Source organism: Ceratotherium simum, chromosome 3, assembly GCF_057802395.1.
Source record: "Ceratotherium simum simum isolate JZ-2026a chromosome 3, ASM5780239v1, whole genome shotgun sequence".
NCBI lineage: Eukaryota > Metazoa > Chordata > Mammalia > Perissodactyla > Rhinocerotidae > Ceratotherium > Ceratotherium simum.
The window spans coordinates 81,166,743-81,186,951 of NC_141902.1; the positions used below are offsets into that span (position 1 = coordinate 81,166,743).

Genomic DNA, 20,209 nt, shown 5'->3' on the forward strand with positions numbered 1-20,209 from the left:
TGTGCTGCAGTGGAGGCCAATGATGGGCATCAGGCTGGTGGCATGCAGGTGCACAGCTGGAAGGGCTAGTCCTGAGTGCAGAGCCAGTGGTGGGTGTCAGCCGAGGGCACCTATAGGCTGCTGTCTTGCATTCGTGTAGCTATAGAAGCCTGAGCTGGCTTGTAAGTGTAACTCCTGGGCTCTGATGGAGGTGGGGAGGGACGGAGGTGTCTGACATCTTACACTTTCACAGCTGCAGAGACCGTGGGTGGCCTCCATTGTGGGTCCAGGCTCTGGCAGGGGGTTGAGGGGTAGGGAGGATGTGGCAAGGGACTGAGGCATGGCTGGCATTAGTGACTGTAAATACTTGTGGGGTGGCTGGCAAAATCTGTGCAGCTGGCCTGTGGCTTCATCAGTGGCAGAAGCTGCTGAGCTTGTCTGCTGGGTAGGTCTCCTGCTCTTCCTTTCCTGGCAAGAGGAACTCGTAGTAGCTGGGAAGTTCCTTCTTGGCACTGAACAATGCTGGCTTGGGGGATGGGATGATTCAGGCAAAACGAAGGTTGTCTTCTTTCTCTTCTTGTGCGATTACTCTCAGGTTTTTTATTCCACAGTCTTGCTAAAACTTCCTAAATGGATTCTGGAGGTCTTCTGGAGGTGTTTTTGTTTCTGGATAGCTGTCTAATCATTGATCTTTGTGGGGGGATGGGGAAGCTGGGATCTTCTACGTTGCCATTTTGTACCAGAATTCTCCTATTTCTTTTGCTTGTCTGATTGCACTGGCTAGGACTTCCAGTAATATGTTGACTAAGAGCGCTGAGAGTGGGCACCCTTGTCTTGTTCTTGATCTTCGAGGAAAAGCTTTCAACCTTTAACTGTTGAGTACGATGTTAGTTGTGGGTTTGTCATTTATGGCTTTTATTGTGTTAAGGTATAGTCCTTCTATACCCAGTTTGTTGAGCATTCTTATCATGAAAGGATGTTGTATTTTGTCACATGCTTTTTCTGAATCTATTTAGATGATCATATGATTTTTATCTTTCATTCTGTTAATGTGATGTATCACATTGATTGATTTGCATATGTTGAAACATCCTTGTATCCTAGGGATAAGTCCCACTTGATGAAAGTGTATGATCCTTTTAATGTGCTGTTGAATTTGGTTTGCTAATATTTTATTGAGAATTTTTGCATCTATATTCATCAGGGATAATTGGCCTGTAATTTTCTTTTCTTGCATTCTCCTTGTGTGGCTTTGGTGTCAGGGTAATGCTGGCCTTGTAAAATGAGTTTGGGAGTGTTCCCTTCTCTTCAGTTTTTTGGAATAGTTTGAGAAGGATTGGTGTTAATTCTTCTGTAAATGTTGGTAGAGTTCACCAGTGAAACCAGCTGGTCCTGGGCTTTTCTTCATTGCGAGGCTTTTGATTACTGATTCAATCTCCCTACCCATTATTAGTTAGGTCAGATTTTCTGTTTCTTCATGATTCAGTCTTGGTAGGTGTTGTGTTTCTAGAAATTTATTCATTCAGTCTAGGTTATCCAATTTGTTGGTGTATAACTATTCATAGTAGTATCTTATGATCCTGTGTATTTCTGTGATATCAGTTGTAATGTCTTCTTTCATTTCTGATTTTGGTTTTTATTCTTAATTAGCTAATTAGTGTAACTAAATTTTGTTTTTTAAAATACAGCTTTTAGTTTTGTGGATATTTTCTATTGTTTTTCTGGTCTCTATTTCCTTTATTTCCCCTCTAATCTGTTGCTTTCTTCTTTCTGCTAACCTTGGGCTTATTTTGTTCTTCTTTTTCTAGTTCCTTGAGGTGTAAAGTTAGGTTTTCTTGAGATCTTTCTTTTTTCTTTATATATGCATTTACCACTATAAACTTCCCTCTAAGAATTGCTTTTGCAGCATCCCTTAGGTTTTGCTATGTTGTGTTTCCATTTTCATTTGTTTCAAGATATTTTTTGATTTCCCTTTTGATTTCTTCTTTGACCCATTGGTTGTTCAGGAGTGTGTTGTTGATGTCTTGTTTATACCAGATATTGTTAAGTGAAAAAAGCAAAGCTGCTAATTTGTGCAAAAGAAATATAGGAAGGATTAAACCATAAACTAAAGAGACTGGTTACGTGTAGGGGGCTGGTGGGAGAAGTAGGGTATGGGAATGGGGTACCAGGGGTGAGAAGAGAGTGGTGTTTCTCTGAATATCTTTTTATATAGCTCTGACTCTTAGAAACATAGTCATCTTTCAGAGACTATTCACATGTCCCCCCCAAAATAAAACCAACTAGTATGGGGGATGGGTACCTGAAATGGAATGAAAATACTGACACGTGGCTCTAACTATATTACAGTGAATAACATAACCACACTGAAGGGGGTTGGGAACTAAAATTAACTGTGGAAAACACTATCTTCACTGGATAACTTAAGGCTAAAGGCAAAAAAGAACTACACAAATGCTCTAATCTGGTCAATAAATGTGTTTCTCACACAGGTATGGATTGGCAATTCTGAAACTACTTTATGTGTATACTAGAACTGAACAAATAAGTAAAAAGATTGCAGATAATGAGAGCCAGGTTCTTACCTTAGGAGAAAGAAGTTAGAAATAAGGAAAGGTGAAAATGAACCCTATGATGTCGAATTTAAATCCGAAGTATTACTATAAACTCATGGTTTTTCACATACATATGTTGGGATAACTAGCTGCAGAATATGGATGTGTGTCTACGTGAGTACACCTCCATTTATTTCCCAGTTGTATACAAAGACCTAAAAGCAGTGATACTCTAGTAGTAGTAAGCACAAATAGTGGCTAGATTTTGATTGCCAAATGCCATTCTCCAACAAACAAAACTAGGAATCCTTGGAGAAGTGGTTGATCCAGTACTGGGACAGGGAAAATATGAGTGTGGAACATCTTGCCAGAAAGTAAGGAAATGCTAACAAAGTGGGGAGGGGCTTTTCCAAAGAACACAGGGGTCTACCTGAAGAAGTGAGCTCTTAATGGCCAAAGCCAGAATAACTTAAACAAAATAATTATGGTACTAAATTATAACCCATAGAATAAGATAAATATCCATGAGTCTATAATGGTATAATCAAATAAATAAGTGGGGAGAAGGGACAGCTCTTCCTTATAGAAGTCCAATTAATAAATGTAGAAGAAAATAGGCAAATATCACAGATGCTGAAATTAGTGGGTGAAAGTTTGAGGAAAAAACTATATAGTCTCAAACTGTCTCCCCAAGATACTTATCAATTACAAAGGGAAAGTCAGTAACTTTACGGTGGAGAAACCCAGTACAAACCACTTAACCAAGTGATCAAGGTCAACATCACCTATAATAAGACATACTGACATCATGAACTTTATGATGCAATGACACATCATTTCTGTGGTATTCTTGCCAAAATGCAAAAACTCATCCTAGTCATGAGAAAACATCAGACAAATCCACATCAAGGGATACTAGTCACAATAACTAATCAGTATTCTTCACAAGTGTCTTTTCAAAGACACTTATATAAGGAACTCTTATAGAGAAATAACAACTAAAAGCAATGTGGGATCCTAGATTGGATCCTAGAACAGATACAGATATTAGTGGAAAAAATGGTGAAATGCAAATAAGGTATTTAGTTAATAGTACTAGATCAACGTTAATGTCTTGGTTCTGATACTGGTACTATGGGAATGTAAACGTTAACATTAGGGAAAGCTAGGTGAGGGATACATGGAAACATTTTCCCAACTTTTCTGTAAGTTAAAAATTAGTTTAAAACAAAGTTTAAAAAAGTTAAGTTAAAAAAGAAAGGAGAGGAATTATACAGTGAAACCATTTAGTACAACTGAGTTTTTTTTTTTCTTCCCTAGTTGTGTTCAGCTGCATTGGTATAGACAGAGCAGGCAGATGATATATGTGTAAGACAGTGACCAGAGTCTAGGACATGTTCCCTAAGCTGAGTAAGCTGCTGTGTCAGTTTGAGTCCTTTGGAAGCAGACACTGAGCTGGAGTTAGGAGTGCAAAAGATATTTTAAAGGAGGGAAGCGGTGTACCCCAACTATGTGCAGTCGTTGGCTAGGGGCTGGCTGGGAAGAGCTTGTCCTCCGCTCACACACTGTGACAGCTGGGGATCAGGGCTTGCCTCTTACAAACTGGGCTATGCTCTCTCTGCTACGTGATGGCACCAGTCCACTCAGCCCCCCAGAAGCCCCGCTCCACAGTGTTTCAGGTGTCTCCTTGGAACCTAATTCTTGTGGAAGATAGGAAGAAACCTGATTTCCTCAGTTCTACAACTAAGTGGTACTTTGACCCCTTGTGAGCGACTGGGCAGGCAGATGGGAGCAGACTGGAGTCATCCAGCTGGCAGAGGGCTCAAACTGAAAAATCCTTTTCTTGGCTGGTGCTAGTCAGATACAGAATCAGCTGAAAAACAAGATACAGCCTACAGGAAGGCACCCATGGGAGCTAGCCAGGAACTCACAATGCATTGATTTTAAGTAGCTGCAGCTGTGATTAGAGTATTTTTAGCCACAGGACTCAACAAGCTTTCAAAACCTGCTAATAAGTGCCTTACTGTAGTCAGCCGGTAAAACCACCTGCATAAAAATTTAGCTCTTAATTGACAGCAAGAATATGCTTAGCTAGGAGCTGGCTTAGAAGGCAAATCAGAGGAAGAGAACACTTTCCACTGCAAGTTTAAAGTAATTTTTCACATCTGTCAATCACTTTTGAAAATAAAATTCAATTTGTTTGGTAAATGTGTTCTGCTACCCCGAGCTCAGTATTTATTATGTACGCATTTTGGGTAAAACAAATCATTTCACCCTCTAAACTTGAAAGATAAATAGAATCTAATGATAGTAAGTCCTAACAATAGCCACCACCTCACCCCTCCCTCCTCACTGCACTTTGGTGGTACATCTTGCAAGTAGTATTCGAACCTGAATGGGTTTAGCTGATCCACACCAACATGCACATAACAGCCAGGCTGGCTGATGCTGGGGACAGGATGGCTGGCTGCTTCCTAAAGGGTCCAGGGCCACCCAGGGAGGGAAGCCCCAGAAGCCAATATGGGTGAGGCTGGTGGGGCGCTGCCACAGTCTCCTTGACCATGTCTCAAAGTAAGTAGAGGGGATCTGCAGGTGGAAAGGGCCTTTGTGAAGGGAAGGGAAAAGGAAAGGGATTTGAGGGAAAGGGGACGACTAGTGGCAAACATGACAGAGTCTGGAGTACACAGGAAAAGCCAGTCCGTCTTTACTGTAGTGAGTGCAGGATACAAATAGTTTAGTTTACAACAACCTCTAGCATTTTCTTAACCATTTGATAAAAAGTTCACTATAATATTTATTGTATAATGAAGAAAAAACAACACATTCAGGGAAAAATTGAGATTAACTTATTTTTCTTAAAAGGTTCATCTCAAGGATGGCAACAAAGTCCAGCTTGTGCCGCCAAACGGTTTTACATGATCAAACCGTGTACAGCTTCTCGTGTGAACTGTTGACTACAAACATTTACCAAATACATAAATCTCTTTTAAAAAAGCCATTTTAAATATAGCAAAGCAGTGTCTTCTTGCACAGCAAAGTGAAGAAAAGTTTCTACAGAGAAATAAAAGTTTTACATTTGTAAAATCTTTTTCACATTCTAGTCATCTAGCTTCTTATGATCCAATGCCAGGAGTTTTCTGGTTCCTTATTTACTATGTATTTCTTGTGCGCATGATGGTTAATACAGAAAATATGTTAATGCTTTATTAGTTGTCCTTAAAGGAAATGGTAAAACATATATTGTTCTTTCAGAACAAACCCCTGATTTAGTCTCTAACACAATGGACATAATTAGGGCTCAAAAGATGGAGTTTTGATTGGGACCATCTGTAGACATACAATGTGACTTTCACTCTCAGTGTGATACCAGTTAGATTACTGAAGGATGCACAGCTGTTGGAAACTGTACTTTAACCAGTGCAATTTACTCTAAGCTTTTTTTGTTTTTGTCTTTTAGTAATAAAATACTTCATTTGAAGGGATAAAATTTTGTTGCAATGGTGTTATACAAAACACATGAATCTAAAAGGGTAAGAAAAGTAGGTTCTAAAGTGACACCGTTAGTGTCTTCCCCACCCTGCGTTGGTTTCCACCAGGAGATGTGTAAGTGAATGTGTTTGTACATGGTGTCTGGGTGAGGGGTGTCGCTGTCAAGTCCATATGCTCCAAGTCACACTGGGCATATGGGAAAAGAGTTAACAGTCAAATATTCAGTTCCTGAAAACAGAATACATTGTTACTTGGTCAGTGTAATTGAAATACAAACTCCGAGCCTTGTGTAATATTATTTTAGAAAACAGTAGTTGTACTGATTATAAACCTGCATAGAAAGAAAGACTATTGAGATACAGTCAGAAAAGCCATCTCATAAGGCACACAAGAAAATAGACAGTAAATGTGAATGTGTTAACTCCTATTCCAATGTACAGCAGAAGTTCATGAACATGCATAAATAATAACAAAAGAGTCACTTAACACTTTCAAAGCTATAAATGGTTTACAAAGTGGTAAGGATTATCCTGGAAATTCAGTGTTGGGAGACTGTCTTGTTTCAATTAGGTGTGATCTTATGAAGAAATGTGCCTGTAAGTAGTTCAGTAAAATAAGTACATTTTAAAGAAAAACTAATCCTTTCTGAATAAGAGCCAAATGTCTATACTGACAAGAGGAGAGAGCATATCACCCTCCTTTTTTGGCCTCTATCAAAATTTACTAACCAAACCGTCATTAAAACAGAATTCCATTTTGCAGCTGTGAATGCCACAGGGTTATCCTGTACCTAATACCTATGTGTCAGTCAGGAAATCTGGCTGATGATTTGTCACAAAGAGCATATGAGGAAAACGTCAAAAGGAACACAATTTAGGGGGGAAAAATAAAATGTAAGTAAAAATTGTAGGTAGCTGCTTAATACTAAATTTAAAATATAAAACACCAGCAATTTTTAAACCTTTGAGTTTCTCAGGAAAAGGAGTATTTAAAAATCTATGATGAAAGATAAGATATACAGGACTTTGAATTTTGTTCATGGCACAAGCCCAGACAATGGACGAACTTGCTATTACCACTTAGTTGTCTTCCTATAAGAGTAAGGCCTTGTTCAAAATCTAAGCTGAGGGCAGCACTGATTTCATTAGGATGGCAAGAGTTGTGCCGAGGATCTGCACCATGAGAGAATTTCTCCCCACCCTGAAGTGTCATTTCAATGCACAGAGAATTCAGAATGGTAGTATTTTGTAATTAGCTGCATCATTCTATTTTAGAGGGTCAAGGGAAAAAAGATCCTTACCCTCACAAATAGTTTTCCCTAATCATTTACCACTTATAAAACCTTTGTGCTCATCTACTATTTTGCCATTTTCTCTAATATTAATTAAATTAGGTCAGCTTTTTCTACTATATATTTTTTTCCTCACAAAAGGCAAGTTTTAAATAATGCCTTATAAAATCTGTTACAACACATTTTATATTTATGCAGGATGAACTTAACACCAATTTTTTTTGCCACTTTGCTATTTATGTACACATATAAAATATATAATGATGCTCAACCCATACAGCACAAAGATTACAATGTAACATCACACATTCACCACCAGTGAGGGGAGAAACCCCTTTATACAATCCTCTGAAAAGACTGGGCTAATAATTAAAATCCAAAGTACAGTATATTTAACAAAATAGTAAATATTAAACAGTGAATACTCTACTTAATAAGGATCTCGCCTTTTCCCCCCAAATTGGCGGCAATCCACAAAAATATACTTTTTAATCTGGTGACCATACAATACATAGGTACTTACATCAAAGGTGATAATATATTTAAGATGCTATGTACACAAAGTTTGGCTCAACTTTTAATTTATATATAGAATAATAAGTGTTCATGGCTTTTTTTTTCCAAGGTTCTGCTTGCAAGATATTTTTGTTTGCTTTTTCCCCTCTTAAAATAAAAGTAAAAAGTTAAAACAAGATAAAGCTATTTTCTAAAAAAAAAAAAAAAAAAAAAGTTACAACATACAGCTTTGGCTTATATAAATAATTCATAGCACAATGTGTTCAAAAGTAGTGAATATAATTTTATATATAGTCATCAATTCATAAGGGTGTTTTCTTTCATATAAAATATACATGAGCTAAAATCAGTTTAATTTTTAAGATATGAATGTAAAAAGAAACTTCTGACATATTCCAATTATAACTTAATATATTAATTTATTTTGTTAATGTTCTATATTTCTAGGCTAGTATTTTCTGAATATCTCATGCGTGTTTTCTATTCTCTCTTTTTTATTAGCTAAAGATCACTTCTTTGACCCAATACATTTTTGCACGTGCAAAACAGTTACATGTGGGGCTTTTTGTTTTGTGGGTTTTTTTTTTGTTTTTTGTTTTTTTAAATATTAACAGCCCTTTCCCATGCACCCCTTTGCAATAGAGATCCATGCCAGGTTGGGTAATTAATATAAATGACATTCTATGTACAGTATTGCTTTCTTGGTTCCTGCTTTTCTACTGCTCTGTTCTACAAAGCATTTTTCTTAAGTAACTACAGTCACCGCACAGTTAAATAAAACAAGTAGGGGCCCTCTAGATTTTTGCAAGCTAGTGTGGGAGAATTATATATGGGTACACGTTTCTCTGCAAAAACTGGTTATCGTATGAAACAAGTAGTCCAAGGAAGTGCCAGACTAAACTCTGCCTACAGGGTGCTTTGCTTGCCATGGGATGCACGTCTGCAGATCTACAAGGAGTTTGCAGGTAAGTGCCTGATTCTGTGTATGCAACACACACCCACACATACACACACTCACACCCACATACATATATATGTAAAGGGATATATATGTATGTATGTACATATAAATATATTTAACTCATGTCCTTATTTATCAATTTAGATATGTAGGGCAGTTCACTGCAGTAACACAAAGTATAAACACCAGCCTGGAAGCCTTAGGTCACCCATGTGTCCATCCTCATTCGCTTTACAGAAGGGCTTTCTCTGTCCTCAGTGTTTGGGGGTCGGCCAAGCACAATTGGAGAATGGAAGTCGCCCCGTGGATCTTCCCGGTCACTGCCATCATAGGAGCTGCTCGAGCTGCTCAGACTGTCCACAGGGGAGCGCCCCATTTCCTGCCGGGGCTGGGGCTGGGGCTGGGGCTGAGGCTGGGAGGGTTGTGACTGCTGCTGCTGCTGCTGCTGCTGGAAGCCTGACGGGGTCATTCGATCCCGGGGAGGTGAAATTGGTTCTGACTTAATGTTGATGTTTTGGTTGGTATTAATGGATAAATTCGAACCCTGAGATAACTGCCCTCCAGCACTGAAGGAAAAAAAAAAAGACATTTGATGGTTTGTGAGTGCATCTGCATAATTGGAATGATATTACAGACACCACCTGACTGAAAAGAGCCCAGGGTCTGAAATACTGTCAGAATTCCCAAAGACTGGTTGTGGTCATTTCTGTCAGTGCTTGGCACAAAAAGAAATCACAACTCCCTGGGAGGAAAAAAAAAAAAACAGTACAGTTGAGACCTTTAGTGGCTCCTTCTACTACCCACAACCTTGGTACTTTTATAGCTGAAGTCAAAACGGTGTCAGTGTCTAATGCTGTGCATGGACCAAAATGGGAGAGGAACAACTTGAACTCTGCTTCCTCTCTTCTTCCTCAGTTTCTTCTCTCTCTGGCCCTGTGGCAGGCACAACAGCTCATCTATTCTCACAGCAACTCTAAGAAGTCAGTCATATCACCCTGTTTTTCAGATGAGGAAACAGTCTCAGAAAGGCTAAGTTACTTGCTCAGAGTGCTACAGTAGGGGGTGTCCAGGCTTCTTCCCCAGTCTGAGCACCAAGCCATTTCCACTTGCTTTTGCAGGGCTATTTTTAGTGTGTTCATTTAGGATGCTCAGCACAGGCCCGAGGACCAAACACCTGTGTAGGCAAAGAAATTTCCCTGAGGTACTCTGCACGTTTTTCCATGACATAATTCCCAAGAAGACCACTGATCAACCGTATGCATTGTGGAGTTATTTCAGAATGCAGGAGGGAAAAGGTTTGCTGAGATGGGGCTCTCAGGGGACTTGCAGGGCAGGAAGCTAGGAGGCTGGGTGTCCCTAGCATTCTGAGCAGGGACGAGGCAACCAACCCTCATGGAGGGTTACTGTCTCCTCTTCTGGGATGCTCTGCTCCACAAGCCTACTGTCACCCTGGCCCTATAAAGGCATTGTTCCTTCTCCCTCCGGCTAGCAATGTCTGGTCCCACCTGGGCACCACTGTAAACCCTTTTCACTTATATCTCCACACCTTGCCCATAAGGAACATTTTCTTTGTGAACCTTCTTGGTGAGGGATAGTGCGTGCAGTGGGCTGGGACCAGCCACATAATCCCATGTAGCCTGACTCATATATAAGAGACTCAACCCCTACCATTCCTCCCCTACAACACAGGGAGAAAAGTAAAGGGCACAGAGCTCATTTTCCTGTTCTCTTTGTCTACTGATATTCACACCAAAGCAAAAAAAGAGAAGGCTGGTAGGTGGGCCTGAATATCTTCAAACTGCCTTTCTTCAAATAGTGGCATCAGACACAGGGGTTGGGAAGGAGGGGTGGGAGTGGGTGGCTTAAGCATTGGTGGGTTGGTAAAAGGGGTGCTTATGGGTGACATCTGTGCCTTGCTACCCCCTGAGATACTAATTGAGTCTCTCTACCTCAGTATGTCCATATAAGAGAAGCTTTGCTCCCTGAATCTCTTCAAGGAATGCCTAGTTTGCTCAGCATCCAAGCTATTATCTAGAGCCATGTAAAAAAAATATTTTCTACAAACACTTGTGCCACCTAAAACAGAAGCACTGTAGGACAGTCACATGAAAATCAATAGAGCAAAAGACCATAACTGACAGAAAAAGAGTGCACAGGCTAGGAGTAGAGATTCAGGGAAAATTTCTGGTTACTCACACCAGAGAGCTGAGGGCTGCTTGTCCTAAATGGTGCTGCTGCCAGGCTGACACCTGTCCCAGAGAGAGCATTCCTGGGGAGTTGAAGCCCTGCAGGGCCGAGAGGTCTGCACTAGTCAGCGAGTAATCTAAAACAAGAAGGAAATATCGCTTGTGTGTATATAATAAAAGGACCATGCAAAATCTGTTTTTCAAACAGTAGCTTTGAAAGTTCCTAGGTTGAGAGAAAGGTGGGTACTTCATAACATAAAACAACACACTTATGGGTCTAAAACCCACAAAGTTTTTCTTTGAGGAGGTTCATGGGACCTAGCTATATTTAGCTGTCTGGGATTATTTCAATAAAATAAGTCTCAATTTTGTACTAAAGGTTCAAAAGTTGAGATACTTTTTCCAGACTTGTGAATAGAAATAATAAAAAGGCAGTTACTAGAGGATGTTCCTATACAATTGTTATTTTAAATAAAAACGCCTACTACTAACTACCCTCTTGAAGAAAGAGAAACACTCCAGCTCACCCAGACTGAGTCTAGATTAGTAAGTCTTATATGCTTGAAGTATAGGGGGAACAGGAAAGACAACAGTACCCCTTTCTCATGGTGTGCCAAACTTAGTGACATAGAACACTAAATACATTATTACACTATTAATTAATTGCATTTGTTAAAAGTACAGGGACTGTTGAAGATCCCTGATTACACAGAAGATAATTTCAAGTTCATGAAAAACTTTATGTGTTACAAGAGTATAACATAGCTCATTTTATATGAGTGCTTCAGTCATAATCACTTTGACCAAGACTTAGGCCACTAGTTATCATTTGCATGTTATTTCAGTTCATCATTAACACTTGTCTTTTCCATTTAGTTCTAAAGGGAGGTGGCAAAAACTCTTCTACTTTTAATTTCTTTTTCATGTCTCAAGAGAGGTGTTTAAAGAAGCTGGTCTTCCTAGTGAATTAACATTTTTAAAAAAGGAACTGAGTTGAACAGCATAGCCGGTGCTTAGGATTCTGTCCTGACTCTCTCCTTTTCTCATTCTTGTTCTCTAAGACTGCCTCATCCATCCCCACAGAAGCTGGTGCAGGGGATCCATCACACTGAAGTCTTCCACAGTGCCCCCTCCAGCTTTTGACCTCTAGGTCCTTTCAACTACCTACCTGCCATGTCCACTTAGATGTCTCTCCAAACACCTCAAATTTGACATGACCCAAACTGGACTCATCTTCTCCTCCAAACCTGCTCCTCTTTAAATACTTAGTAAATGGCACCAACATTCACCTAGTTGCTTGTGCCAGAAACCTGTGAGTGTTATCCTTGATACTCCTTTCTTACTTCCACCAGCAACCACCAAGCCTGGTCAATGCTATCTACTGTCTCTCAAGCCTGCCCAAGTTTCGCCATCTCTACTGCCACCACTCTAGTCCAAGCCATCAGTATCCATTACTTAGGCCACCACAATAGTCTCTTGTGTGGTGTCCTTGTATTCACTTTTGGCCCTATGCACACTGTAGCCAAAGTGATCTTAAAACAACAAATATCATCATGACACTTCTCTGCTTAAAACCTTTTTATGGCTTCTCAATGCTCTCAAAATCCTCAACATGGCCTATAAATCCCTCCTTAACTCTATAGTTGCATCTTCAACCACCCCATGCCATCCCCGTGTCTCCAGCCATGCTTCTGCTGGCTCCCAGCCTTTGTACACAGTATTCCCTCTTCCTGAAACACTCCTCCTATTCTGCCTGGTTGACTCATGTGTGCTCCTTCAGGTTGAAGCTTAAATGCAGCCCTTAACATGACTGAAATAAATTGTTTTATGTCTTTCTCCCCTGATAGACCCTAAGTTCCATTGTCAACCATGCACTCTTGTATTTCTAGTGCATGGCAGGACACCTGCCACACAGTAGGTGTTCAATAAATATGTGTTGAACAGATGCATAAATAAGTTTTTGAGGCTGCGCGTGATCTTACTGATGGGCATGAGGAAGTGTCTACAGGATTCCTTCACACAGAACTGTTTTACTTTTTGAATTGCTGCTCGTTTATTCATCCCTTTACTGACTGTATGGAATGTGTCTGATTCTAAATATGTAAAGAAAGGTAGATGATATACCAAAGAAAGAAAACCATGGATATGTGTTTAGAAAAGGCAAATAGATAAATATGTTAAAGATACTATGGTAAAATTAAACAGAATAGGTACTCTGAGAAAGAAAGCAAAAACCAAGTCAATTAAAAGAAGGAATGAGACTGAAGCTAAGTGACTGATGGTTCTGAGAGTATCTAACTCCATTTTTAAGTTTTGGTAATTCCTTCTGGACTTTTAAAAAAACAAATTCTTTCTAATCCAATGGCATTTCTAAAAATAAGTATAATGGAATTTCTAAGTATACTAAAAAATCTGTCATGAAATGCTTGGTAAACTGTAATCTAACTTTGACACCCAGTTCAAGCCCCATCTCCTCAGCCAACACCCCTCTGAACACTCTAGCTCATAGAATTCCTTCCTTCCCCACCTTCTCAAGTCTCAGAGCATAAACTGGTAATCTCAACCAGTCAGGACTTCCCCTTCATAGTTACCAACTTAGGTATGTCCTGTCTCCTTATTGAGAATAAACTTGGGAGAAAAGATATGTTCCTAGCAGAGTGTGGCTCATATAGCTGGTGATCACTGCAGTGAAACAGGATTTCTATGAATGCATAATCCCTGGCTTTACTCTGGATTTGCAGTTGATGGATTTGGACACTTTATTCATATTAATTGTTGGAAAAGGTAGTGGACGTTTCCTAAGAGACTTTCTTTTTCCATAAAACCTTTTAAAGTTGTTTCCGTTTTAAAAGAACTACCTGGAATTAAAGAGGCAATCAAATGTATCAATGGCTCTGCAGACCTCAGGGAGCTCCAGACAGCACTGTGAAAGCACCGTGCTGAAGCCTTTACTCTGAAGTCTAAAATTAGACGATCTTTATTACAGTCTACTTATTAGAATCATAAAAGAATAAATTCCCTGCATTGCAGTCTCTGAATAATTGGCAAGGTATAATTTAACTATTTGCCTCTTTCCTTCTTCCTTTGAAGCATCAGATGTTTGGCTCAGCTGGTGAGAAAGTGAAACCACACAAGTTCTCTGCCCCTCCTTAGAATGGCGAATCTCAATGAACCTGCTACACACCAGGTTGATTCTCCATACAGCCCATGTAGCTAAAAACACCCTTCCAATAAGTGTAGCATTCTTAAATTTTCCTAATATACCTCCGAAATAGGGTATTTTAAGATGAAATGTCTAAATAAATATAAGTGAGTAAAAAGCTCCTCTCAGAGATGAGGAGTGCCTGGCTCTGAGGAGAAACAAGAAAGGTCCTGATTTTGCCCCTCAGGCACAAACAACAGAAACCAAACAGGTAGTTCCACGGAGGAAAACACAACCTGCTCTGCCCAGCTAAACATCTGCCACATCCTGGAGTCCTGAGGTCCAAAGGGATTCAGTCTTTCCCAAAGTAGGTTAACAGAGGATAAAGAGAAAAACATCTTATTTCAAAAGCCTGCAGAGTGAGATACTGTGTAATGAGAAACTACATAGAAGATGCCGAGCAAAAGGCGTGACCTCCTTGGGTCGGTGCTGCATGCCGTACTTCTGATAACAGCTATTTGTTTCTCTGTCAGGGGTAAGTAAAAGTTCACATTGGGAAATCATTCTATGATCGATTTATTTTTTGTAATTTTTTTCAAGGCTAGCATGTGTTTTTTAATATATCCAAATGTGAATCTAAGAAACTGGAAATAATTTATCTTAATAACTATACATTTTTTAAAAAATCACAAAAGCACATGTTGATCACAAAACGAAGGAAAACTCACGAAAGGCAACAGAGCAGGCTTACCAGTGTTGTAGGCGGTCGGCATTGCTGAGTACACAAGTCCCTGCGGAGGCAAGCTTGGGGTTGTCACAGACACTACTGGGGTAGCTAGAGGTTGAGTGGCTTGAGAACTGCTTATCCTTTGGGTGTTCTGTGAGAGAGTAGAAAAAAGAAAAAGTGTTATTATGCGAGTATTTATGTTCAGACAATATTTTAAAAATAACATTCAATTTAAAAGTGACATTTTTCACAGTTTTATGATGTGAATGTCATTATTTCCTGAAGCAGTGACGATGTGAAAACCTAAAAAATACTAATGGGAATAACTAAATATTTAATTTTAAGGGATATATTTTTACATTAATTATTCATTTTCTCTTGTCTTTCTTATACAGAGTTTATTGATGTCAGAGATGTATCTTTAAAATAGAATCTTGCATTATGGGTGAAAATATTTTTCTGTGTTAGCATAAATGAAGACTGGATGCCACTACAAATACTGCCAGGCTACTCTAAGTAAAATATGTGTAGGTTTTAAATATCTGAGGATAGCACAGGTCATTTGTATATACAGAGATTATAAGTCCACGAGTATACGGATCAAAACTATTTTTATTTGCAGCATTTACAAGTTAACATGGTTTTAAGTCATGGCTTTTTGAAGTACAGCTTGTGTTTGGATTTCCTTCCCTGTGATCCTGCAATTGACATACATATGTGTTTTTTTTATTAAGACTTTTTTAGAGCAGTTTTAGGTTCACAGCAAAATTGAGGGGAAGGTACAGAGATTTCCCATATATCCCCTGTCCCCACACATGCATAGCTTCCACCCATTATCAACATCGCCCACCAATTGACCTTTTTAATAGCAGATTCAGATATGCAGACTTTCAGTCTCTCGACTCTTCTGACAAGAGAGGCTTTGAGTAGAGAACTTTTGACAAGTACTTTTGATAGGGCTGTAAATGGAGCAACATTAAATGCTTGCTGATTGCACCTACATAGTATCCTATCTACACTGGGAATAATAAAGAAAAAAAAATCAACTATTAAATAATCAAGTCAGTTTAAGATAGTCCACTGTCCACAGTTTAAAAGACAGTCAATGTCCTCATACCCAAAAGGTATGGAAGAGCATTTTCTCACTATACTGGCTTAAGGGGACACTTGCCGAAACTGAGCATCAGAGGAATAGAACAGACTCCATGTTCCATGTGGTTAGTACACAAGAAGGCCAAAGTACAACTCCAGGGTTATTTTTTCCTAAATGAAAAAGTTACAGCCTGATGACTGACATTGGGGGAGTCTAAGCCATATCAATAAAAGTATTATTCAGGGCCCTTGAGAGTATAAAGAGTCAGAATGTGATTCAGTTTTCTCTATCACCATTTTCAAAGGGTAATCAGATGAAGGCCTTTGGCTAGATCTAGATACTTGAACATTGATCATTTAATAAGGATCCAGAGCTCAGTTTATTTCTTTTTAGTTTGTATTTTCTATCCAATCTTAAGTTAGAGGATGTTAGGAAGACCATTCAGTATGTGGTTATACTGCCTGGGTTTTTGTCCCAGATTCACCACTTCCTAAGCACTGGAAAAACCATTTAAATTCTCCAAACGTCTTTGTTTGTAAAGTAGGGAAGACAGTGATCTCCGTGCTGCCTGCCTTGTGGCACTACTGGGAGAATCCAGTGAGGTAATACGTGGGAAGTGCTTTGGGAACAGAAGTTCTACATACATGTAAGACACTATCCTTAAATTATTGTCCCAAGAAATCCCCTGGCCCAAGATTTCTACATAACTGATTTAAAAAAAAAAAAAAAAAAAAGGATAAACACATTTACTCCTTCAGATCCATAGCTATTTCCCTGGAGCTGTCATGAAGTAAAGTTGTTCTAGAATTGCAAGGCTTCTAAAGGAATCTCTATAGCCTGGCTTTCACCAGAAGAGTTTTTGGTGTAGGCTTCAGGGCACCTGTACTTCCTCACACAATTATATTTTGGAGCTCAAACCAATTTGAACAACTTTCTAAATTCTGACAGATTGTGTTTCTGATTATATTTTGGCTCTGACACATAAAGCTCTACATTTTAAATTAAGTTTTAGAGTCTGAATTAGCTTAAGCTTTAAAGAGTATAAACGACTATTTACAGTTTTTGGTTATGTATTTCTTTCTTAATTACAAATATTTATTTTTATGATTTCTAGATTTTATAGTCTTCAAAGATTTAGAAACTTATCTTTGAGATTCTGTAATTGAGGGTGTAATTTAAAGAATGTGGAAAGGTGATATATGACAACTGGGAATACATTTTAGTCTGAGCATCAAGTTTATAATGTTGATGAATTTCTGGATAAGAGATCTACTTTGGGCTTAATTTGTTCTCACAGATTGATCACTTAACACAGCATGAGCTGGCTCTTTCCACACCTCCATGGCTTCATCTCCATGGCAATCTCCTGGCGTGACCTCAAGATGGGTCGGGGTGTGTGTTTAACAGTGAGACTCCAATACTGGAGCTCCTAATTTCAATGGCACTGAGTTTTATAAGAGTAAATGACTTCCCGAAGCACTAGAGGGCAACATATTGCTAAATAATTCACAAGGAAGCATTCATGACAACTTCTTAAGGGTAAATAGTGAAATCTAATTGAAGATGAATTATTTTATCTTGAATTATAAACTTCCATTTGCTAATCATTACTCTGTATTATTAAGTAAAATATTTCCCCCAAAAGATAGTCTAAATCTGCACATGATATAATCCAACACCACAATGACAGCTGACTCGTATATTTTAGTTAACCAGTATAAAACCACATCCAAAACTGTGAGAGTGATCACAAAGGTAAACAGAGAACAATCTCTGATTTTAAGGACAGAGGACAGACAACCTTATCTGAAAAGAAACAAATTGTGCAAAACACACCAGCATGCATATATATGTAACAATAAAATGTAAGTAATACCAACAAATGCCTTTCCCCCATGCTTTCATGCAATCTGAACCCCTGTCCACTCTAAAAGCTAAACATTTTCAAGTTTTTATTCCCCTTAAGGTCATCTAATTAGCAGCTGACTTTGAATTCATATGATCACTTCTGGGAGGTTTGGGTTTTAGTTCCTAAAGAAGAACAGATCAACTGAAAGTTATTTTCAGTCAAATTTATTTTCTGGAAGAAAAGCCAATAGAAATCATTTATTTTGGAAAAAGGTAATAGCTACTTTTAAGAACAGAATTATCTTCTGATAGTAAAAAAGTAAATTTGTGTATGGTCAGTTATAGACGTTCCTTTTCATAAACAGGGAACCCCCTTGTGGTTTAGATCGTCTCATGCAGGATGAAATAAGTGCAACTCTGTGAAAAAGGTGACCTCACCAAAAATGATGTAATCTTTTTGAAAGAGAAATAACACAAGACTGTGTTACAATCTGAGGAACTTTGAGGGTGAAGTCATTTTCTAAAAATATGTTAATAATTTGGGGAACTATATAAGGTATTTTGTATCTTTCCTTAAAAAAAATCTTTAACAAGTGTCTTGTGATCATGGACAGCTATTGTTTTTAAAGGCTCTATTCCAATGTTCCTTCCAACAAATAAAATGGGTCAAGATATATATTATAAATAGAAAAACTAGACTCTGTAGTACCAGTAGATTGGTTTAGTTATTCAAAGTGTTTGGATAGTGTTTAATAACAATTAAAAAAAATCTGCGTAACAAAGGAAACACTGGTTATATAAAAACATTTAAAAGAATTAGTACTTTCTACATCTTTTTCAACTCCCTTCAAGCAGAAACCCACACTCACCAACTCCAATTCCTCTTCCTCCGACTGCACTCAGCATATAAGAGGGATAAGAGAGTTACTAAGACTATTGGTACTCGAAAATAAAATATTGTTTTAGAAAAACATGTTATTTGGACACTAGCAGTTGTTTGGAACTCTAAAAACATGACTATATACCCAACGAATACAAATATAAATTACTTATTGTCTCTGTACTTGTAGTTGATTACTTATTGTCTCTGTACTTGTAGTTGATTTCAAAAGACTGGAAAGATTCTTTTAAATTCCCTAGGGCCAAGATTTAAAGATACCCCTCCCCACAACTTGGTCTGCTCTTATGCTGGCCTCGCCTACACATAGCCTTGCTACTGCGACAATATTTAAAAAGGATTCCTAATCATGACACCAGTTTATATTTGGAACCTCAAGAATACTAACTCTACACTTACATCTTAGTCCTCCCATCCCTATCCCTCCTGGCCAAACATGTCCACTTCTCTCCTCTACTAGACTCTGTGTTCCTTGGTGTCAGAAATTATTTTATGTTTTCTCATTTCCCACGGTAGCTAGCATAGTGTTATGAAACAAGAAGAACTCAAACATTTGTTAGTAAGTATAATAGTTTTAAATAACACAGACCTATATATGTTTATCATTTACAAATACAGTTTTCATATGAATAAAATAATTTCAATGGAGAAAAAACACATGAAGAAAATGAGACTGGAGGAGAAATGAACTGATAAGTCACATACAGAAAAGAGATGAATGAAACATATTTGCTCCTTTTCTTCTAAACATCTAGAAAATATTAATTTGCTAGAAATAATCTACTAACTCATTTCTTTCTTATTTTACTTGAGTAAGTCAAGCTTCTTTGTCAATCTGTGAAAGATGTCTTTATAAGCATCCCTGATACATGAAGTCCCAATCTGAAAGCAGGTTTATCTGCAAACAAATGATGTAAAATACGAGGGAGGCCGGTTATTTATTCTGAAAAGCAATCACTTGGCCTAAAACTATTTCAAATGTGGGTAAAATGCTCTTTAACTGTTGTTATAGATATTTTTACACGTCTCCAACTATAAGATACACATCAAAATACTATGGGGGGGTGTCTGTGTGTGTGTATAGTTTTCACTTTAACCTACAGTGGTAGGGGTGTGGTTTACATAGCAAATTTTGAGTAGTCCATGGAGATGATTCATGATCTCTTAAAAAAGATCAGAGATAATCTTGACAAGTTGCTAAATGCCTAAAGGTAGTTTGTCCTTAAACTTTGCAGTTTACTAATAATTCTTATAAACATATTTCTGTGCCTTAAATGAAACTTTCTGTAGTTTTTGTTCCTGAAAGATAGTGGCAGGTATTCCACATCCAGTTCCTGAAAGGTGAGGCAAATAACTGTCCTAAATGCCATTTTTTCTCAGCTCCTTCTTTTGGGGTATATTTTTTTGTTATATAAGTATATATTTCTAACTTTGTGTTCTGAAGTAATTTTAGACTCAGCAGTTGCAAAGACAGCACACCATCACACGCTGCCCCCAATGTTAACATCCCAAAGAAACATGATA

General features: G+C 38.3%; 1 protein-coding gene across 6 annotated transcripts in view; it reads right to left on the reverse strand.

Annotated features, from left to right (window-relative positions):
- Positions 1 to 5,214: 5,214 nt before the first annotated feature.
- Positions 5,215 to 20,209, reverse strand: part of MEF2A (myocyte enhancer factor 2A) — a 172,703-nt gene continuing 157,708 nt past the window's right edge. For 5 of the 6 annotated variants that reach the window (XM_087428864.1, XM_087428863.1, XM_087428869.1 and 2 more), the window contains 3 exons: positions 14,871 to 14,997; positions 10,988 to 11,114; positions 5,215 to 9,357 (listed from right to left, as the gene is read on the reverse strand). In XM_087428864.1, coding sequence (XP_087284990.1) covers positions 8,991 to 9,357; positions 10,988 to 11,114; positions 14,871 to 14,997 — 621 coding nt within the window. In that variant the 3' untranslated portion in view covers positions 5,215 to 8,990. Of the gene's footprint in view, positions 9,358 to 9,378; positions 9,966 to 10,987; positions 11,115 to 14,870; positions 14,998 to 20,209 lie in introns of those variants that run through there. The other variant, XM_087428867.1, reaches the window with a different exon arrangement.